The sequence below is a fragment of the Maylandia zebra genome, linkage group LG7, assembly GCF_041146795.1.
Source record: "Maylandia zebra isolate NMK-2024a linkage group LG7, Mzebra_GT3a, whole genome shotgun sequence".
Classification (NCBI taxonomy): Eukaryota; Metazoa; Chordata; class Actinopteri; order Cichliformes; family Cichlidae; genus Maylandia; species Maylandia zebra.
The window spans coordinates 26,660,276-26,684,023 of NC_135173.1; the positions used below are offsets into that span (position 1 = coordinate 26,660,276).

The window sequence follows — 23,748 nt, forward strand, 5'->3', positions numbered from 1 at the left end:
TTTTTCTTTCTCTGAGGGGAACAAACATTGCTGCTCTAATGCTGCTCTAATGCTGCGCTTACACTGTGCGATTTTTGGCCCATTTTGAGCCGATTTTTGAGTCATGCGACCGATTTGATGATCTGCCCAATTTTGGCCTTCATTGTGCATCGTTTAGTATACGTGGGGTAACGAGAAGCGATTAACACCTCGAGCAGCTCCCGATCATCAATCGCTCGTGAGGGTGTCACCGCAGCTGCTTACACTGCTCACGCGCAAACATGTAAACGTCGGTGAAAAAGACGGAGCAGCATGGCAGTGCAGCGTGTGATCTGGACACAAGCGATGGAGGCACAACTTGTAGAACTTTGGAAAGCTCATCCGAGCCTTTTCGATGTGGCATCACAAAATTATCACGACCACAACAACCGTGAAAATAGTTGGATCTACATTGCTGCTCAATCACAGCTGCCTGATCAGTGTTTTTCATTAGCAATTTAGCAAAGTTGATGATGGTGGTGTGCGTGTCTGTGTGAGTGAAAGAGAGGGGGAGCGAGCGACAGATTTTCTGTTATAACCTTCATTTTATGGAGGCACAGTGTGAGCACTCAGGTCGCATCAGAGCATCGGGCCGTATAGTGTGAGACCCTGCATCGTGACCTACCAACTTCGAACCCCTGCGAGTCAATCGTGCAGTTTGAAAATCGCACAGTGTCTGCCCAGCTTTAGGTGTACTGTCATCCGAGACTTGCACCGCAGTGTCGGCGTTTGTTTCCCTGTTGGCCATGCTTCTTGTTGTGGTCATCTGTTGTCTTCCGGTATTTTCTCCGTAAGCGACCTTTCCTCGACCAATGAGATGAGCGGTAATCTGAATTGTCATACTCGAATTGTCATAAGTGTGCTGTCAGCTCATTGGTCACAAAGCAGGAGAGGGGCTGAGAATTATGTTTTCCAACAAAGCGTTAATTCCATTAAAAGTTATAGACTACTTTTGATTATCACTGTATTACGGGACAAAGTGCGTCCCTTATTAGCTCAATACGGGACGTGTACTTTTGTTTCGAAATACGGGACTATTCCGTTTTTTTAAGGGACGGTTGGCAACCCTAGTTAGACAGATGTGATTCAACCCAGTGCTGCATACTAGTTTTAATACCTACAGCATGCAGTGATCTGTGTAATATAATGTTATGGTTAACAGTGACAAATGCTGCAGAGATGAGTCCACTGTTAGAGGCCATAAAAAATTATTTATAACCTTCACTACTACTATTTCTGTACTTTGATAAATTCTGAACCCTGACTCAAATTCTGCAGTAAACCATTCCTTTGCAGATAATCATGTAGCTGTTTTACAATTATTGTTTCAAGATTTTTTTTTTTTAGATAAAAGAGGGGTTGGAAGATAAAAGGAAGGTTGGATTTGTGTAAATAAATAACCAACAGAGAGCCAAAAGTCCAAAGTCGACATTAGTCAAAAGCACAAGAGGTGAGGGTGACACAAAGCTAAGGTGCTATGAAATAGTATTTGTCCATTTCCCAATTTCTTTTATTTTTGTATTTATTTATTTATTTTTTGCAAATTTGTCAGACTTAATGTTTCAGATGATAAAATTAATTTTTATATAGCAAGGATAACCTGGGAAAATATGAAATTGAGTTTTTAAAAGGTTATTTCATTTATTAAGGCTATCCAAACCTACCTGGCCCTATGTGAAAAGGTAATTGCACACCTTGGTAAATCATGAATTAACTAACCATACCCAGGCCTGATGACTGCCAGACTTAATGAATGAATGTTACGGCCCTGGGCCTTGGAGGGAGTGAGACTGCCTTTTTGGTGTTCATGCAAATCCATGTGTGCCATGACTTGTGTGTGATTGGTTACTGGGAGACCCGTGCCAACCCTCTCTTATGCAGAATGAAGTGTGCCAGACCACACGGACGATTGGCTGCCCGGGGATCCCGTGATGCTCCAAGAGGCAATCAGTGGCTGATCGTGCCCACCTGTGGCTACAAAAGGCTGGAGGTCCTTCACTCAGTGGCTGCTGCTTAGGACTGAACATGCAGTTTGCCCTTCGTGCCTCCCGCGTCGATCTTTGTTGAACTTGTTCATATTGCTGAACTTTGTCAAACCTTGGTGCATGCTTTGAACTCAGCCTGATTAGAGTTTTGAGCTGCTAGCTGGCTGTGAGTAGAATTTTGTGATGCTGGCTTGCCTTAGTTAACCCCTAGCTTTTATTTTGTGTGCTGCCAGCTTGCCTTAGTTAACCTTTAACTTTTACTCTTGACTGTTCTTTCTTTATGTAATAATTGTTTGCCCAGTGGTCTGTTGAACAGCCCTGTCGGTTTTCTGTTTAAAGTTTGTAATTAAAACCTTTTTCTTGTGTTGCGGGCTCATGTATGTTACTCCTTCCCTGACGCCTAGCAGAGGGGGTTGTAACATAAGTGGCGGCTCGTCCGGGATCCTCCTTTTCCCCATAAGGAGAATTCCCTTTTGTGAAAGAGAGAACGTGTGTTTTGCTCAATTTTGGGATTTTTTTCTTCTTCTGCCCTTTTCCCTGTTTTGAGCGCCATGTCGGCTCCATTTTGTTTAGAGGATTTTTTGAAAGCTCCATCTGTTGTGCTCCTTGAGAGCTGCCGCAAATGCGAATTGCTGCAAATTGCAGAACACCTTAAGCTACAGGTCTCTAAAACACTCCGTAAGAGTGACTTGAAAAAGCGGGTAGTAGACGAGTTGGTGGAGGCTGGTTTAATGCAAGTCCCTGATCTGCCTGAAGTGCCTATGGTCTCTGGTGAGCCTAGTCAAACTTCCTCATTTGAGGGGGACCATAAAGATGGTACGGGTCATGACAGTGTGGGAGATGAGCGGGGGAAGACGCCGCGCACGCTCCCTCGCTATGATCCCCTTTCCTCTGGAAGCTCAGAAGCACGGGACGGGGCCTGGCTAAAGATGCGCTTGGCACGGCTCCAGTTGGAGGCCGAGGAGAAGGCTCAAGCCAGGCGAGCTCAATTACAGCTTGAGATCAGAAAGCTGGAAATAGAGGCAGATAAGACAATGAGGCTGCGTAAGCTGGAGCTGGAGTCTCAGCCACGAGCCTCATCTGTCTCCGCTGATGGTCCAGGTTCTGCCCCCGTGTCTACTACTCCTTATGACATTAGTAAGTGCATTTCTTTAGTGCCTGCATTTAAAGAGGCTGAGGTGGATTCTTATTTTGCAGCATTTCAGCGCATTGCTGGTGCTTTGCGGTGGCCTAGTGAGATCTGGCCCCTTTTATTACAGTGTAAACTGACTGGAAAAGCCCAAGAGGTGGTAGTTGCGCTTCCCTTAAAAGACAGTTTGGAGTATTCTTGTGTTAAATCAGCTGTGTTGCAAGCATATGAATTGGTTCCAGAAGCATACAGGCAGAAATTTCGGCTACAGAGGAAACTTCCCTCCCAAACGTATGTGGAGTTTGCCAGGGAAAAAGGTATCCTCTTTGACAAGTGGTGCTCTGCGTCAAAAGCCAGTGATTATGATTCATTGCATGAATTGATGTTGCTGGAAGACTTTAAAAAGTGTCTTCCAGAGAGTATAGTGTTATACCTGAATGAGCAGAAAGTAACCACTTTAGCAACTGCAGGAGTTCTCGCAGACGAATATGTGCTCACCCATAAGTCCTATTTTCTGGTTAAAGAGAAGTCACAGTTTAGTGCCGCGCAGCAGGCTCACACTGTTAAACCCTTAGGCTCTAAAGAGAGTCGAGAGTGTTTCTACTGTCATAAACCGGGACATGTCATTGCGGACTGTTTGGCCCTAAAACGCAAAACAGTGAATTCTCAGCAACCCAAAGGTGTTGCCTTTGTCAAAGCAGCATTCCATCCTGAGGTGCTTGATTGTGGTGGTAAAGTGCCAGACCCTTGTTTTGACCCATTTATCTTTGATGGTTTTGTATCACTAACTGATAGATCTACTGATCTAAAGTCGGTGCGCATACTGAGAGACACCGGAGGGTCTCAGACCTTAATCCTTTCTAGTGCTTTACCTTTCTCAGCAGACAGTGCATGCTGATTTAATGTTGTGCTGCGTGGAATAGAGATGGGTTATGCTCCTAAACCAGTTCACAAAGTCTATATCAAATCAGAACTCGTTACGGGATTTTTCCCCGTCGCAGTATGCCCAACCTTACCCATAGAGGGGGTTGCCATGTTGCTAGGAAATGATATTGTGGGCGGATTAGTGCGTCCTAGTCTAGAGGTGCTGGATAAGCCCCTCAGTTCTGATGCCCCAGAGATTTCTGTGACCCCAAAGCTGTACCCAGCCTGTGTGGTTACTCATGCCCAAGCCCGTAAAGACGGTTACGTTACCCTCGCTGATTCTGTGTTGAGGACCTCATTTTCTGAGGAGGGTGTCGCGTTATCTGAACAAAACAATGTTTTGTCTCCACCAGACTTTGTGAACCCTGAGGAGCCTGGTCCATCTGAAAAAGATATTCCACTGCCTTTGACCCGAGAAAACCTGTCGACAGCTCAGATAGCTGGCAAATCATTAAAGCCATGTTTTAAGCGTGTGGTAAGTGCTGAGCAAGCCAGCCATGAGCAACAAGCCTGTTCCATAGAACAAAATGTGCTAATCGGTCAATGGTACCCACTTGGTGCAGGAAGTGTGGACTGGGGTCAGGCCAATGCTCTGGATAAGTGGCTCATTGTCATTTCACAAAGAAAAATGAAACGCACTTATGATGAGGCTTCTCTCAAGAGACACCTCAGAATAAGTGATAAAGTACTTATCTTACTTATTTTACTCGCTTATTTTTACTTGGGTACCTTGAAAGTACAAAATCCCTCTTATGCCACACTTCTGTGTTAACTGCTCCCGACTTGATACAACCATGCAAGTTAGAAATTGACGCCAGTGCTGTTGGGGCTAAAGCAGTACTGTTGCAAAAAGACTTGCAGGGATTGGACCACCCCATTTGTTACTTCTCCCGCAAGTTTAAAAAGCATCAGGTAAATTGCTCCATCATTGAAAAGGAGACATTGGCTCTGTTGCTAGCTCTTCAGCACTTCCATGTGTACTTGGGGTCCGGCACATTACCCAATGTAGAGTACACTGTTCCTAATCCTCTTGTATTTCTTGCCTGGATGTTTAGCCGCAATAAATGCCTCATGCGATGGGCCCCGCTGCTGCAAGAAAACAATTCAGAGCAGAGATTTGGCATTTACAAAAAACCCCCAAAAAACCCCCCAAAACATACTGATAAAGTACTAGTTGATGACCTCTCCCGGTTGCGAGTATGACTTGTTTTGTTGTCTGTCACAAATAATGAAATCTGTGTATACAAAACATGGTCTTGTATTTTAAGGGGAGGGGTGTTACGGCCCTGGGCCTTGGAGGGAGTGAGACTGCCTTTTTGGTGTTCATGCAAATCCATGTGTGCCATGACTTGTGTGTGATTAGTTACTGGGAGACCCGTGCCAACCCTCTCTTATGCAGAATGAAGTGCGCCAGACCACACGGACGATTGGCTGCCCGGGGATCCCGTGATGCTCCAAGAGGCAATCAGTGGCTGATCGTGCCCACCTGTGGCTACAAAAGGCTGGAGGTCCTTCACTCAGTGGCTGCTGCTTAGGACTGAACATGCAGTTTGCCCTTCGTGCCTCCCGCGTCGATCTTTGTTGAACTTGTTCATATTGCTGAACTTTGTCAAACCTTGGTGCATGTGTACCCACGGTAACTTCTGTCCCTACTAACTGCCAGTCCCTTTATTGTAGAAGTTCCGGGTCAATCAGCTGCATGTAGAATAGAATAGAATAGAATTCAACTTTATTGTCATTGCACATGCACAGGTACAGGGCAACGAAATGCAGTTTGCATCCATCCAGAAGTGCTTTAGTGATATAGATATATTACAATATATATTAGCAATAATATAGATATGTGAGTATATTACAGAAATGGGTCTATTATGGTATGTTATAATGTACACGGTATGAAGTATGTTGTGAATATTCTATAACTATAAGTATGTACAGGCTGTAGTGAGTACAAGCTATGTACAGGATATGAACAGGATATAAATATGAAAAACTATACAGAATATGAAATAAATAACTTTACAGAATCTGGGATATACAGCTATACAGAAATGGGAACTATGCAAGTTGTAAACAGTTGTAGGATTAAAGATTATCGAATGTACAGAATGATTATTTACACAGAGCTATACAGTAGTGCAGTTAAGATAAGTGAGATATAATTCCTACAGAGGCTATATAAAGTGCTAGTGGTTGTGAGTGGTGGTTCAGTCCATGTTATTATTGTGTTTGAGGGTACAGTTGTCCATTGTGGGTGTGTGTATGTTCAGTCCATGAGTTTAACGTGGGTCAGATGTCAGGAGGCAGAGTTCAGGAGTCTGACAGCTGTGGGGAAGAAGCTGTTCCGGTACCTGTTGGTCTTAGTCCGGAGGCTCCTGTGGCGCCTCCCAGAGGGCAGGAGGGTGAAGAGTCCATGTGATGGGTGACTGGGGTCTTTGATGATTGTCCCTGCTCCTCTGGCTGCTGTTGTCCCTGTGGTTGGCGTACTTGTGAGATATCGACAAATTTTACACTACAGACCAGTTGACAGCGTGCAATAACCCGGCCGATTCATTCATCTTTACACCACCTCACAATCGACTCAACGGTGAGTTATTTGTTTGTTTTGTTTTGTCACAATCAATGAAAATGCGGAGCCGCGATCGCACATCCTAAAACGCCGGTAAGCTAATGCTAGGCTACCGACAGTAAGTGCAATTATTAGTTTTATTTATTGAATATTGTTTTTGTTTATTCCATTATGACCGAATGTTGACTTAACGTATCTAGAGTTGAACGAGTGATTTGATTTTTGTAGTTTTGTCCGTTTTGGATGTTTTTTGTTACTTCTGATGAAATGCCAAAACGGCCTATGAGATTATTGAATCTGTTGCGCAACACCTGTGGTTAAATGAGTTTTGTAAATATATTTGAGTAACTTTGGATAATGTTTATTAGCTTTATTGCTGATATACTTTGATGGGACCCATGAGAATGTTTTTCTATAATAGTATTTTGAATGAAATTCATTATAAGAGATGATGGTTTATAGAGATTGACAGACCACGTGACTTTCGCGCATTGCATGCCGGGAACTCGTGGCAAAACAATCCAAGCATTTGCAGCACTGCAAAACGTTCATTCTTCGATTCCAATAAATTCTTGCTTTTTCTTTGCCCCCCAAAAAGGAATGTACAAAACGAAGGAGAACAATGCCGGTCCGTACAAAGACAGACTTGATGAAAAGTCAAAGAAAAGATACTAGGAAAAAAATCAAACCAGTGAAAGGGTCAGACCCTTACGAGCACACAGAGGGACAAAATACGTTGGCGTGCTGCCCAACTTTCACCACGCTCATATTTATAATTATACGCTTCTTGGAGTGAGTGCATACACTCGTGAAGTTTAGTAACTTCAGGTCACTGCAACAAGCCCAGGTACAGTCAAAGGAGCTTGCAAAGAAAAGCGTCTGGACTTCTTTAAGTTGCTTGAAGACGTTTCACCTCTCATCCGAGAAGCTTCTTCAGTTCTAAGGTCAAATGGTGGAGAGTCCCAGATATAAACCTAGTGGGAGTGACCCCCCACAGAGGGACAAAAGGACCCCCTGATGATCCTCTAATCGCCTGAGCCAAGGTGGGAAACTGGGCGTGGGTCCCAATCAGCCAGAGTTTCGGGTGTGTTCATTGTGAAACCTGGCCCCACCTTATCATGCGAATTCCTGAGGTCAGATGGCCCAGGATGTGAGTGGGCGTTAAGGCGTCTGGGAAGGGATCTCAAAACTGGATTATAGATGGCAGAGAGTTGGTGTCGTAAACCCCCGCCTCTGTTCAAAGATGGTCGCTCACAGTGGACATAGATGGCTTCTTTCACTCCTCTTTCAAACCATCTGTCCTCTCTGTCCAAAATGTGAACATTGGCATCCTCGAAAGAGTGTCCTTTATCCTTAAGATGCAGATGGACTGCTGAGTCTTGTCCTGTGGAGGTGGCTCTTCTGTGTTGTGCCATGTGCTTGTGAAGTGGCTGTTTGGTCTCTCCAATGTAGAGGTCTGAGCATTCCTCGCTGCACTGTACAGCATACACCACATTGTTAAGTTTGTGTTTTGGAGTTTTGTCTTTCGGGTGAACCAGTTTCTGTCTGAGCGTGTTGCTGGGTCTGAAATACACTGGGATGTCATGCTTGGAGAAAACTCTCCTGAGTTTCTCTGATACGCCGGCTACATAGGGGATGACAATGTTGTTGCGTCTGTCCTTCTTATCCTCCCTCGCTGGTGTCTGGTCTTCTTTTCTGTGCCTCTTTGCTGACTTTAAGAACGCCCATTTAGGATAGCCGCACGTTTTGAGTGCTTACTTTACATGTGTGTGTTCCTTCTTTTTTCCTTCAGGCTTAGAGGGAACATGTTCTGCCCGGTAGTGTAGGGTCCGGATTACTCCAAGTTTGTGTTCCAAAAGGTGATGGGAGTCAAAGTGGAGGTACTGGTCCGTGTGTGTGGGCTTCCGGTAAACTTCGATGTTGAGTTTGCCGTTCTCTTCAATGTGCACAGCGCAGTCCAGGAAAGGCAGACAGTTGTCCTTTGTGTCTTCCCTGGTGAACTTGATATTCTTATCCACAGCGTTAATGTGCGCAGTGAAGGATTCCACTTCTTGTGTCTTGATTTTGACCCAGGTGTCGTCCACATATCTGTACCAGTGGCTGGGTACTCTTCCTTTGAAAGAGCCAAGAGCCTTCCTTTCCACTTCCTCCATGTAAAGGTTGGCTACAATAGGTGACACGGGGGACGCGGGGGAAAGCCATGTTTTTGTCTGTAAAAGCCTTCGTTGTACTTGAAATATGTAGTGGTGAGGCAGAGGTCTAACAGTGTGCAGATCTGATCGGGTGTGAAGTTGGTCCTGTCCTCCAAGGAGCTGTCTTCTTGTAGTCGTTTTCTGACAGTCTCCACGGCCTCCGTGGTGGGTATGCAGGTGAAGAGAGAGACTACATCAAAGGACACCATGGTTTCATCTGGATCCAGGGTAAGTTTCTGGACCTTGTCGGTGAAGTCGGTGGAGTTCTTGATGTGACCATTTGACCTTAGAACTGAAGAAGCTTCTCGGATGAGAGGTGAAATGTCTTCAAGCAACTTAAAGAAGTCCAGACGCTTTTCTTTGCAAGCTCCTTTGACTACGATGACCTGGATGACTGAGAACCTTCACAGACAAGCCCAGGTACAGTTTACCGACGGATGGGTACAGGACCTTGAAATGCACCGTGTAGAAAGTAAAGACCATCGTACATATCATAAGTTTACCAGTCTCACAAATCGTCTTCATAAATACACATTTGTTAACAGTTTATTAATAGGACCTTTGAGCTCAATGGTAATTAATTAGTAGTGGAAATAATTTCTGGTACGCATCACAGAAATGTAGCAGTGACAATAATATTGTATGCTGTAATCGTACTGGGCAATTAATGATACAAAACAACTGTTTTATCCTGTGAATAAAAGTATATGTTTTTGTCAATGTACCATGGTAATAACAGAAGCGAAGCACAATATTGTGTCAGGACAATTTACTATTTATGCACAATAAACAAAGGAGCATAGCGTGACAATTTCTGTTCAGCGCCAGACTTGCTTGTAACCTATATCACCAATTATGTTAAGAAAAATGACGCAATAACTACAGTGGGGCAAAAAAGTATTTAGTCAGCCACCGATTGTGCAAGTTCCCCCACTTAAAATGATGACAGAGGTCAGTAATTTGCACCAGAGGTACACTTCAACTGTGAGAGACAGAATGTGAAAAAAAATCCATGAATTCACATGGTAGGATTTGTAAAGAATTTATTCGTAAATTAGGGGGGAAAATAAGTATTTGGTCACCTCGAACAAGGAAAATCTCTGGCTCTCACAGACCTGTAACGTCTTCTGTAAGAAGCTTTTCTGTCCCCCACTCGTTACCTGTATGAATGGCACCTGTTCGAACTCATCATCTGTATAAAAGACACCTGTCCACAGCCTCAAACAGTCAGACTCCAAACTCCGCCATGGCCAAGACCAAAGAGCTTTCGAAGGACACCAGGAAAAGTATTGTAGACCTGCACCAGACTGGGAAGAGTGAATCTACAATAGGCAAGCAGCTTAGTGTGAAAAAATCAACTGTGGGAGCAATCATCAGAAAATGGAAGACATACAAGACCACTGATAATGTCCCTCGATCTGGGGCTCCACGCAAGATCTCATCCCGTGGGGTCAAAATGATCATGAGAACGGTGAGCAAAGATCCCAGAACCACACGGGGGGACCTGGTGAATGACCTGCAGAGAGCTGGGACCAAAGTAACAAAGGTCACCATCAGTAACACACTACAACAGCAGGGAATCAAATCCCGCAGTGCCAGACGTGTTCCGCTGCTGAAGCCAGTGCATGTCCAGGCCCGTCTGAAGTTTGCCAGAGAGCACATGGATGATACAGCAGAGGATTGGGAGAATGTCATGTGGTCAGATGAAACCAAAGTAGAACTTTTTGGTATAAACTCAACTCGTCGTGTTTGGAGGAAGAAGAATACGGAGTTGCATCCCAAGAACACCATACCTACTGTGAAGCATGGGGGTGGAAACATCATGCCATGGGGCTGTTTTTCTGCCAAGGGGACAGGACGACTGATCCGTGTTAAGGACAGAATGAATGGGGCCATGTATCGTGAGATTTTGAGCCAAAACCTCCTTCCATCAGTGAGAACTTTGAAGATGAAACGAGGCTGGGTCTTCCAACATGACAATGATCCAAAACACACCACCCGGGCAACAAAGGAGTGGCTCCGTAAGAAGCATTTGAAAGTCCTGGAGTGGCCTAGCCAGTCTCCAGACCTCAACCCCATAGAAAATCTGTGGCGGGAGTTGAAAGTCCGTGTTGCTCGGCAACAGCCCCAAAACATCACTGCTCTCGAGAAGATCTGCATGGAGGAATGGGCCAAAATACCAGCTACTGTGTGTGCAAACCTGGTAAAGACCTATAGTAAACGTTTGACCTCTGTTATTGCCAACAAAGGTTATGTTACAAAGTATTGAGTTGTATTTTTGTTATTGACCAAATACTTATTTTCCACCCTAATTTACGAATAAATTCTTTATAAATCCTACCATGTGGATTCATGGATTTTTCTTTCACATTCTGTCTCTCACAGTTGAAGTGTACCTCTGGTGCAAATTACTGACCTCTGTCATCATTTTAAGTGGGGGAACTTGCACAATCGGTGGCTGACTAAATACTTTTTTGCCCCACTGTATATGTGTATATATGTATGTGTGTGTGTGTGTGTGTGTGTGTATATATATATATATATATATATATATATATATATATATATATATATTTTTTTTTTTTTATTTATTAGGGGTGCAACGATATTCGTATCGATATTGAACCGTTCGATACAGTGCCTTCGGTTCGGTACGCATATGTATCGAACAATACAAAATTTTTAATTTATTTTATCAACTTTCCTTCTGACGATGCTGTCTGTGTTGAGCGCTCAGTGAATCTGCGTTCGACTACTCCGCCTAGGCTGTCGACCCTAGGCGGAGTAGTCGAACGCAGATTCACTGAGCGCTCAACACAGACAGCATCGTCAGAAGGAAGAGCGCAGGGCAAGCTAGCGAGACAGAAGTTAAGCTCTCCTTGCAACATGGACCTCCCCCACCCTCATTCAGATCTGGCGTTTGGAATTATTTTGGTTTTCATGTGACGTATGACCCTGAAGGTAAGCGAGTCATGGACTAAAGTAAAACAGTATGTTGGATGTGCCATGCAATGCTCAATTACATGGGTGGGAACTAGTGTGTTAGCGCAGTTAGCTCGTTAACGTGTTGGCCGTCTAGCCCCATGCACGGGGCGATCGGCGGTAGCTCGTTAACGGAGATTTGCCGTGTTGTGGCGTTAAGGTCATTTCAACGAGATTAACCTGAAAGCACTAGTGGGAACACAACGAATATGACTGCACATTTACGCTGACATCATCCTAGTGCAAAGACAAGTGGAAGCAGAAAAAAAACAAGCAAGCATGCCACTAACTTTAGCCGAGTCATTTAGACAGCTGTTAGCACATGATTCTCCTTATATGTTTAATATGCTGCTGAGAATATAGCCCAGAAGAAGCGGATAGTATAGCTTTTATTTTGGAAAGAGACATTTCTCTGTAATAAACTCTCTTTTCCAAACTATAAGGCAAAAAGAAAGTGCAGCTTTATGGTTTCATGGACAAAATAATTTCTGTGGCTGCAATATGACGAGCTAAATAACCAGGGCTGCACATAAGTGGTCCGCAGGTGCGCATTCGCTGTCAAAATAAAAAACACGCACAAGGGTTAGGGTTAAATTTAAAAACTGTACTTTTGAGTTAAAATATATATTTATAATTTTAATAAATGACAAATTAAAAAGGCATGAACATTTTTTTTGTATCGAAAAAATATCGAACCGTGACACCAAAGTATCGAACCGAACCGTGAATTTTGTGTATCGTTGCACCCCTAGTATGTATGTATATGTATATAAAAGACAGTACACCCGTTTGTTTATTTTCGATTACTTGTATATTTTGGGGGGAAAAAAAAAAAAAGATCATATTGTTCAATATACCTTATATATCTAATACCTAGGCAACAATGTGTATGAGAGAGAGAGAGAGGATTATAAGATCATCTGAGTGTTGGAAGCTATATCATGATATACAAAGCCTGCATTCTATATATAACCATAAATAAAACTTCAACCATCAAAAAAAAAAAACAACTCCTCGCAGGTGAGATATTTCAGGCATGTCCTGAGGGGAGGAGGCCCTCGGGCAGACCCAGAATATCCCATCTCTTTAGCTGGCTTAGGCATGACTCAATGTGTGCCAACAAATTAATCAAGGAAACCAATGGATCAACTTGATTTTTTAACCAATAAGTTAGACGCAATGTGTCCTCCGAATGAGCTGGAAGAGGTAGCTGGGTTGAGTTCAGGCCTGACCGACTCATCTCAGACTGTTGCCCCCGTTACTCAAATTCAGACAAGCAGTACAACATAGATGGATGAAAATTGCTTTCTGATGGCTTATGCTGCAAGCTCATCAGCCCTACTTTCAAATCCCGAGGAGGAACAGGCAGTCCCCAATCTCACTACTTTAACTTCAAACACTAAACAGTAAAACCATCCATTCTCCTCCACTTATCCAATTCAGTGTTGCAAGGGTGCTGGGGCCTACCCCAGCAGCTGTAGGATGAGAGACAGGGTACACTATGGATAGATCGCCAGTCTGTCTCAGGGCTAACACAGACAGACAACCATTTCCATTTACCTTCAGGCCTATGGCCAATTTTGAACCAATTAACCTAATCCAACTATTTCCATGTCTTTGGACCATGGGAGGAAGCTGAAGTACCCAGAAAAACTTCTCATAGAAAGGCCCAGGCTAGATGGTGGAATCAAACTAAGGACCTTCTTGATGTGAGGCAACAGTGCTAACAACAACGCCACTGGTGGTTACAACTGTCCAACAATGAAAAAGCAAAACTTAAAAATATTCACTAAAAATCCAAAGCTGAAATCTATAACTAAGAATTCAAAACTCAGAACAGAAACGAACAACAGAAACCCTTAGAACCATGCCAGCAAGAGGTGATAGAAAGCCATGCATAATTTCATGAAACTTCCATAGTTGAAAACGGTGAAAAAAACAAAACTTCTGCTGTTTTTGTCTGTTCAGGTGGGACGGCTACAGTGTCCTCTGCTGCTGGTTGTAGGTGAGGATGATCAGAACTGGCCATCCCAAGAGTCTGCATTGGATGTAAGTTTCCTGTCACAACTTCCTATGTAAAGAAGGTGGTTGAAATAAGGTTAGAAATGGGATTAACCCTCTCAAGGCAGGCGTTGCAGATTTGCAACAGTTAAAAACTAACGACCTGATTACCCCACATACATATTTTATGAGGTTTTTTTTACTCAGAAGTACCACTGCAGGACTTGGTTGTGCATTAGCAATAAAAAGTTTAAGTTTAATTTGAGCCTGAGAGGGTTAAAAGAATCTGCATGCATTGCTTTGAACATTCCTCAGCAAACTGCCCTGGTTGATGTAGCACGGACTCCCAACAGAGTAGTAACCACAGACTGGGGCAACCTGTCAACCTCCAGTTGAGGTTCAGGCTTAGGTGTTCTAGGCAATGCCCCAGATCTCCAAGCGATGCTGCAGACATGTGTAAGCCAAAATAGCCTGATGATTGTCATCTCCCTGATAGCCCTTCCTTGTCAGAAAAGTGGAGCTTTCCATTGCTTGAACCTACCCGTGCTGAGGATGTGTCACCATTGGGGGAAAAAAAGTGGTTAATGCCATCACTGATGGCCAACACAGGAACTATAAATGATAACCCTGCATCATTTTATAAACCATCGAAGGGTTTGCCCCCAAGACTCTCCCAGGACAGCTGATGCCCCAGGGGACACTGGGGCAGCTCCAAGAGTCCCCCAGGACACTGGCCACCCAGGGAGGTAGCAGGAAGAGGCTTGGTCCTGAAATCTTTCAGAAACAGGGAGGAGGCTTTTGTAGCCCCTGGCTCCAACCCTTGTTTTTCTGTGGGCTTTGTTCAGCTTTACCACACGGAGTGCTGCTTCCTATAGCATCGAGCTTGTGTCTGGCTCAGATATAGCAGATGGAACCACAAGTAGTTTAAGTAGACAGCCATGGTTTTCTACCTAAGATAGCCAGAGGGCAGTGCTTTGCTATCCAGAAGGAGGTCATAGCCCTGCTGGTTGCCACTCCCTGCTCCTTCATTACCTTTACCAAAAGTAGAGAGGTTAGGACGTGCTGCATTTCTATGGCATTTCAGATCCATCCCCCAGCAGTTTAGTCACTCGGTACTGGTACATCACTTGCGTTATCCTCCCGTTCCTGGATTGTCAGTTAAATATATAATTGCCTGCAACATCCAATTGGAACAATATTTCACTTCACAAAAATCTCAAAAATATATTTGAAAAAATTCTACTAAATAAAACAGAAAATAAAGCATATAGGGGGTAAAGGGGATCAAAACTATAAAATTCAAATCGAAATTTCTCAGGTTTTTGGTGCACTACATTTGGGATGGGTAATAACTTATTGAAGATCATTAGACATAATTTTGTGAGTTCTCTGGCTAGTAAGTATCAACATGATTTTTTTAGATAAAATGTTTTCAAGTTTGTGTCTGTAAAGAATAAATTATGTGACAACTAAAGGGCTTCACATAAAAAAGACACAACAAAACTATTTCAAAAATATAAGAACGTTTTACTTTCATGTTTTCCAGATTAAGGAAATGATGGCACGAGCGGGGAACAGTCATCTGCTCACTGTCCTGTCATACCCAAATGCAGGTCACTTGATCGAACCGCCCTACACACCACATGCCAGATCTAGCACCTTCAAGACCGTTGAAATAGAAGAGAAGGGTAGGTTCACTTTCACACTGCAAGGTTGTAGACTGTCTCAGTTGTTCTTTGAGGACCAGAGGGGTCCACATTTTGGCAGGTTTGAGAAATGAATGTTATTTAAAGTTGATGTTCAGGTAATTTTGTGGCAAGAAAATGATTGTGAAAAAAACTCTGGACTACACATGCAAATTATCAGTAAATTTCTTGCGGTACCAGTTTTGGTAACAGCAGTTTTTTGGGGAGTCCTGATGTCTGTTTTGTTTTTGCAGTGATGTGTCTGTGGGGTGGACAAACGGTGGAACATTCTCGAGCTCAGGAGGATGCCTGGAAAAAGATGGTGGTTTTTCTCAGAGAGAATCTGTATGGTGGCAGAAACCCTACCTCATTTTCTCACCTGTAGTCAAGATGATGACATGAGTTCCAAAGTCAATCCAAGATGAAAATATTTGGCTAAAGACATAGTTAGGTGAGACGACAATGAAAGCTCTTCTGTGGCAATCAGTATATAATGCATTGCTATGAAGATATTGATTATGACCTTTGGATTCAGTTTCAATATTACTTATTAAAAATGTCTTCTTAATAGAAATAGTTAACGGGTGTAATAGCTTTTGTAGTAGGAAGCTGCCACTTCATATGATCATTAAATCATAAACTACTTTTACAGAAAGACAAGCAGAGACAATTGTTCCCCCACCAAATACTCACACAAACCAAAATATCTTCCTGCACTATACCGATTTAACAGGATAAACTGGATAAGGTGCACTGCTTTTTGACTGATGAATTCTAAAATGTTTTTACTACTATAATTAAATAAATATCTAATATATTACAAAAAATTATTAGTGAAAATGACAAGTGGTGAAGAAATTTTTCAAACCATTCCTTTAGGAAAAGAAGCAATAAAATACTGAAAGCACATCAGTACACATAAAAATGTACTACTGAAAACTGTGCATTCAGACTGACTATAAGTTTAATTTCCAGCATCAAATTCTATACATCATGTCTGCAGTAGTTGTCCTTTGGGGATCTCTGGAAAAAAGTTGTTTGTGAAAAATAAATATGTTGGCCTGTGTTTGTAAAGTGTATTAAAATGTTAATAACAAATAAAGGCTAAATTAAAAGGTTTGATCATTACATGACATGGTTAACTGTCAATATCTATAGGGACAATTAAAATATGAATGAATGTAGAGTGTAACAAAGTACAAATACACCGTTACTATATTTAAGTAGTTCATAGTTCATCAAGTTCAAGTTCATCAAGTTCATCAAATTTTATTCACCACATGCAGTGGCAGGTTGCCCTGCAGTGAAATGAACCCGCCCCCCGACCTTACACACACAACACAGACATCACATGGGGACACAAGTCAGAGAACGGTTGCATTACAGAAAAACCACTGAAATGTACACTACAATGGGAAAAGTACAAGAGGAAAAAAAGAGACCTCTACTCATGCTGGGCTATATGAGAACAGGAAACAAAAAAACTCCTCTGCACAGAAAGCACATAAATGTCCACAGTACAACATTATAGAGCACGTGACCAGCAACGGGGTTGGGTAGGGGATAAGGAGTAATCCCAGGCAACACAGCAGGCATCCTGCCACTGCGCCGACTCTCCAGCAAACTCTCCCCTCCTCGATTCAGAGATGGTCTTTCCCTTTTCACGTAAATGGCCTCCTTGACTGCGCGCTCAAACCAGCGTTCCTCCCTGTCCAAGATGTGTACATCCTCATCATTGAAAGAGTGTCCACGGGCCTGTAGGTGTGAATAGACTGCAGAGTCCTGGCCTGACGAGGTGGCTCTTCTGTGTTGTGCCATCCGCTTTGCCAGAGGTTGTTTTGTTTCCCCGATGTATAAATCCTGACAATCCTCCTGGCATTTAACAGCGTAAACTATGTTACTCTGTTTGTGTCGGGGGACCCGATCCTTGGGGTGGACGAATTTTTGGCGCAGTGTGTTTTGGGGTTTAAAAGCCACAGAGACCTGGTGTTTAGAAAAAATGTGTCTCAACTGCTCCGATACTCCTGACACACATGGGATCACTACAGGTTTTTGCTTAGGCAGCGGTTGTCCTTTTCTCCTGGATCGGCTGGAACTTTCTTTTGGTGCCTTCCCAGCTTTGACAAAAGTCCAGCTGGAATAACCACATTTACTCTTCTTGAGGTGCTGTTCTTCTGCTTGCCTGGCCGCTGTGTCTGTGGGGATGGTGTTCACTCGCACGATTTGATATCCTCGTGTCGGTGTTGTTCCCACATCATCATAATAAATGTTGGTTCAAGGTTCAACATTGCAAGTGACCAATCAAATTGTTGTGACGTCATACTTTTGCGACTTTGGAAAAAACCGCCTTAAAAAAAATCTACTTAACTTGCGAGAAACCGCCTCTGTCTGCCAATCCAGCACCGACACGAGGATATCAAATCATTCCTTTTGCACACAGGGCCATGTAGGTTTGGATTTTTTCCCCAATTAATAATAAACACCTTCATTTAGAAACTGCATTTTGTGCACACAGAGTTATATTTTATGTCCAGCTAGTTTTGTTGCAGGTAGATTACAACCAAATTCTATACACCATTATGATCATAAAAAACAAGATGCAGGTGATCATAACAAAAACCTTCCTAAGAGGCTTTTTAGTTATAGTGTTACTTTTTACTCACTGCATTTCATTTCATTAAGAAATCCAGAGATCTGTGTGTTTGTTTGCAAACAGCTGACATTATGTATGTGTTCTTGTAGCAAATAAACACCTCTCCCCCACAACAAACAGCAAAAAAACAAACAAACTGAAGAGAAAACATAAACAAATGTTGTCCTGCATGGAATAATTAAAAATTGGATTTTGTATGTTTTTGTCTGCATGCATTTTGCATTTCGATGCCTGCAGACACACATTTTTAAAACCAGGTTTTAGGTGCCAAGTTTATAACTGTTTCTGGTGGATGAAATGTTTTTTTGTTTTTTTTTTAAAATAGCAATACTTAAAAAACAAAAGACAAAACTCCTTTCCTATTTTGAAGTTGTATATATACTTTATCTTCATTTCCATATTTTGTGTTTTGTTCTCTATGAACTCATTTTCTCTTCTCTTTCCACTCAGTCCCAGCCAGTCGGGGCAAATGGCTCCCTCTCTGAGCCTGGTTCTGTTACTTTCTGTTAAGAGGTTCCTTCACACCATCGCCTTCCCACAGTAATAGGATCTAATTGTCTCTTTATCTTCTAGTGTAACGTACCTTAAAGTGACTATTGTGATTTTATTTATTATAGACATAATGAATTGACATCGGAGAACCGGCATCTAGTTGTAACTACGACTTGTGTCCGCTAGGTGGCGTCTTTTCTCCATCTCTGCTGCTTTAACTTCGGAAACCCCTCTACCTGTGCAGTATTCTCTTAGCTTATTAACCTTATGTGTGACAGCACCAGTCGGGCTTCTTTTCTTCTCTTCTATGATGTGACTGACATCATTTCAGTTTGGTCCAGGATCGTGCAGTCCCTGCACAAGTCTGTCACTGGTTCTGTTAGGGGGAGCTTGACATGAAACTCTCATCAGCTTCGTGTGACGAGCACGAGAGCCGCCAGTGTTTTCTGTGACGTAGGCCAGCCGCACACTGCACTTTGGAGAGCTGCGAGAGGCGAAGAAAAGCATGCGCTTCTCTCTTGTGGACGCAACCGGCTGCTCTTATAAGGTCCATTCTCTGAATTGTCGGACACTTTGATATGAGACCAATCAGGACTGGAGAGGGAGGGTCCTGGGATTTTCCCGTGTGAGTCGAACCTACACTTGCAGGCGATCAGGGTTGATATTAACCTGAAGACATGACAATTTCTCTGACAGAACTATGATCAGCGCTGATCTCTAACTAAAGACACGGAGGAAAAGGTGAATTTTCACATCACTTTTTTGTTTGCGGATGCTGGATCGAAACTCAGTGGAGGAATTTGACTGAACAGGTTTAATGTGATGTTACTAACTGCTGGAGACACAAGACAACTGGCTGACTTGCGAAGCTGACGAAAAAACCTCTTCTTACTAGGATAAAAAAGATTCCTGAAGATTTACCGGTGATATTTGGCAGGTAAATTTTAATTACATTACATTTAAATTATCTGTAAATGTAGCTACACATGTCGCATGTAATTGATAACGTTTTTGTGATCTATGGGAACATGTTGGAGCTTCGGATTCTGCAGTCAATAATCAGTTAATCATTTAGTAGCAGTTTACAAAGCTGCCAGTTTGCTTCTCAAGCTGTTTGTATGTTTCAATTAAAAATAGATTTTGGGACTGTAGCTAGTTCTGAATGCATTTGACTCAATCGTGCACATGAGCTTTTACGCCCCCCCGCCACCACCCCTCCTTTTTTATGGATGCGTCTTGGTGACTTCGTGCGCATACCTGAAAAATGCTTGCGTGTTCTCCATGTTCCCACTGGGAAAATGTTCAGGCACGTGTGAGTACGCTCAGCTTAAGAATCTACACTGTACTTAGGATGAAAGGTGTTTGCTCCCTATTATGATGAGTTTGCGTGTGCAAGGCTCACTAAGTGTGTGTCTTAATGGCAAAGAGGCGTAGAAAAAGGGGCAAATAAATAAAAAAATAAAAAAAATAAAGCAGAATTAACTGAAGGAAAGGATAAAAAGAAGTCGGTGAGCTGCACAGAAACAAAGTGCAGCTCACAGAGACAATGCGTGTGTGTATATATATATATATATGTATATATATATATATATATATATATATATATATATATATATATATATATATATATATATATATATATATATATATATTTCTTTTTTTTTCCACTGTGCAGCATCCAATAAGAAGTTGCTGGCTTTATCTATTTACCTGGAATCTACTGCCATCATCATCATCATCACCCATCATCTAGTTCTGATGGATACAGCAAAGTTCATAAGGCAGGTAGAAACTCGCAGTTCAACCATTGTTTAGATACACTTATAGCCAGGTGTATGTATGAACTTGAACAGACTTTGGTATATGAGGAAGGAAGGGTTGTTGCAATACTGGGATCTCCAGCTCAATTTTGATCCCTGGGGAAAACGGTAAAGAGGCATTTTTTTTTTTTAAAGAAGAAGCTGAAAGCAATACAAAAATAATAATGAGGATGATGATGATGATAATAATAATAAATCTGTCACAACACTATTTTAAAGGTGACTGGTGTAGACCAGAAATATGTTAAGAAACTAGTAAAGTGTGTATATTATATATATATAATTTTTAATTCAGTTATTATAGTGCCAATAAACAAACCAAAAAACAAACCAAAACAAACAAAATAAAAACCACTCTCGGACTAATAAAGGCTTTCTTATTTTATTATTATTATTATTATTTTTGTTTTTCAGTGGTTGCCACAGCAGATGAGCGCTTGATTTATCAAAGATTTTATGCTGGATAGGCTTCCTGACACAGTCCCCCCAATTATTCGGGCTTGGCACTGGCATTAAGAGTACATTAGCTTGTGTTCCCTGAGTTTGTGGCTACATGGTAACCTCTAATAGTTAAGTGGCTAACATTAATTTGTATCCTGGCCAGGTAAACATTTATAACAACTGTTAAGAACTTTTTGTTCAAACAGGAGCTTTACTGACTTCTCAAAATTCCTTCTAAAGTGTTGTTCATAATTGTGAATGCCAACTACTGTTAGTGAGAGGAGGTGCTGTGTGCCTGACTGTCTACACAGTGTTGTATTTGTCTCACCTGGAGGAAGCAAAGACAGCACTATTGGTATTGATTGTGTTATGAAAAAGTATCTAATCTGATATCTGTTAAATTTTAATACTGGTTAGTATCTGAGAATAATATTTTGACAATATTACGATTGTCTGTTGTTCTCCAAATACAAATTTGTCAGATTTTCCAAACTGGTGTTGTTCTTTTCTCTATAGTCTAAATGTGGTGTACTTTATTGTCTTTAGAACAACAACAGTGTCCGTCACTGTCACAAGGGCTCCCAAATGGAATACTAGTTGTTTCATCTGGAGAAGGTGAAGACTACTCAGTGTTGCTTATCTTTGTATACGCACTTGTCTTATTTGTAGGTTTATCCCCCAGAAAGAAATCTGCTCGTCTCAGCTTGCCTAGGTCCAGTTATTGTTAACCAGAGACAGATGGATAAAACGGAGTTAGCTACAAGCAGAGGTGGGTAGTAAGAGCTACGTTTACTCCGTTACATTTACTTGAGTAAGTTTTTAAAAAAATATATACTTTTTAAGTACCTTTTTTGCACGATACTTTTTACTTTTACTTGAGTACAATTATGAAGAAGAAACGGTACTTTTACTCTGCTACATTTGCAAAATTCGACTCGTTACTTTAAAAAAAAAATTAGTTTAACACATTAGATAACATGCCGTCAGTGGAATTTCCGGTAATTTTTTCACCAATAAGATGTGGCCATGTCGGTGTCTTCAGTGAGAGCCAAAACAACAACTTTTCAGCATGAAACAACTCAATTCGTGTAACCTGAGGAAATGGTAAGTTTTCTCTAAATATCTTTTTAGCTGTGGTTAGCTGGATGTCAGTCTTATGTTACAGCAGCTGTGTCGAGCTTGAGCTGGCAGTAGTGATGTTCGATTTGTGAACGAATCGTTCAATACTCGAGAATTACTTTACTAACTCGTGAATCATGATTCACAAGCCCAACTGACTCACTGACTCATCCCTGTTTCTGTTAGCAAACTAATTTGCTTAGTAGAAATATATCTAGCTTATAATTAAAATTGTGGGGGGGGGGGGGACAACAGCCAGTTTCTTAACAAAAGTATTTCTGCTCTGAACTGGAAGAAAAAACCCTGAGTAGAAGCTCACATCAAGAAAATAGCTCCTCGGTTCACAGTAGCATCGCTCTGCTAACATGCTAACAGCACATTTGAGCTACTCACCCCCTCCCTCCTGTGCTGAATCATAGAGCAAACGAATCACTCACTCACTCACTCACTAACCCCCTCCCTCCTGTGCTGAATCGTAAGCGTAAGCGAATCACTCACTCACTCACTCACTCACTCACTCACCCCCTCCCTCCTGGCTCACTGCTTCTTCTTCTTGGTTGGCAACCAATGTTAAGGTGCATTACCGCCCCCTGGCTCACAGCTCAGTGGACATTTGGATGAGAAAATATATATTTAACACATTTAAGGAAAATACTAATAAAATAAAAATAAACAAAATAAATGTTTTGTGGTCAGCAGACTGCAAACACAATCACCGAGAGCCCTTCTCATAATATCAGGGGACTTCAATCATGCCTCACTGGACTCCACACTGCCCACCTTCACCCAGTATGTGACCTGCCCAACCAGAGTCAATAAAACACTGGACTTACTGTATGCCAATGCTGAAGAGGCATACAGTTCATCACCTCCTCCTCCCCTGGGCAGATCTGATCACAACCTGGTGCACCTTGTCCCTGTGTATGAGCCCTTAGTGCGCAGGGAGCCACCAGCCACCCGCACAGTACAGAGATGGTCAGAGGAGAGCGAGGAGGCTCTTAAGGATTGTTTTGAGTCGACTGTGTGGGAGGTGATTTGTGATGACCACGGTGAGGACATCGACAGCCTTACTACATGCATTACTGACTATATAAACTTCTGTGTGGATAACACCGTACCTACCAGGACTGTACGGTGTTTCTCCAACAACAAACCTTGGATTACCCCAGAAATTAAAACCGTCCTCAAGCAGAAGAGGAGGGCCTTCAAATCCAGAGACAAAGAGGAGTTGAAAAGGGTGCAGAGAGAGCTGAGGGGACTGATAAGGAATGGGAAGGAGAGCTACAGGCAGAAGATGGAGAACCAGCTTCAACAAAACAACGTTGGTGAAGTCTGGAGAGGCCTCAGAACCATCTCGGGCCACAAACAGCAGAACTCTCTGCCTGGGAGGGATGTGACGTGGGCAAATGAACTGAATCATTTCTTCAACAGATTTGACTCAGCCATGAGGCAGTCTGCAACATCGGCTGCAGACTCACCCACCCCCACTGCTGCTGTTCCACCTCAGACACTTCACACCTCCTCTATTCACCCTGCTCACTCCCCCCCACCCCCAACAACAGCATCCAATACACACTCAACACAAGGCTCCAGCCTGTCTCTCTCAACCACCCAGGTTAGGAAGGAACTGAGGAGGATTAATGGCAAGAAGGCAGTGGGTCCAGATGGCATCAGCTCGAGGGTCGTCAGGTCCTGCGCGGACCAACTGTGTGGGGTGATGGAGCACCTCTTCAACCTG

General features: G+C 42.5%; 2 protein-coding genes across 6 annotated transcripts in view; both read left to right on the plus strand.

Moving 5' to 3' along the window:
- LOC101480502 (peroxisomal succinyl-coenzyme A thioesterase) overlaps positions 1–16,618 on the plus strand; it is a 31,139-nt gene extending 14,521 nt beyond the window's left edge. For both annotated transcript variants that reach the window (XM_004556278.6, XM_004556277.6), the window contains exons 9-11: positions 13,768–13,848; positions 15,347–15,488; positions 15,740–16,618. In XM_004556278.6, the coding sequence (XP_004556335.2) occupies positions 13,768–13,848; positions 15,347–15,488; positions 15,740–15,870 (354 nt within the window). In that variant the 3' untranslated portion in view covers positions 15,871–16,618. The remainder of the gene's footprint in view (positions 1–13,767; positions 13,849–15,346; positions 15,489–15,739) is intronic.
- A 2,386-nt stretch (positions 16,619–19,004) lies between these two features.
- grm8b (glutamate receptor, metabotropic 8b) overlaps positions 19,005–23,748 on the plus strand; it is a 160,255-nt gene continuing 155,511 nt past the window's right edge. For 2 of the 4 annotated variants that reach the window (XM_004556274.3, XM_004556275.3), the window contains exon 1: positions 19,016–19,567. The gene's annotated coding sequence lies outside the window, so the exon portion shown is untranslated. Of the gene's footprint in view, positions 19,568–23,748 lie in introns of all 4 variants that reach the window. The other 2 variants (XM_076886146.1, XM_076886145.1) reach the window with 2 other exon arrangements.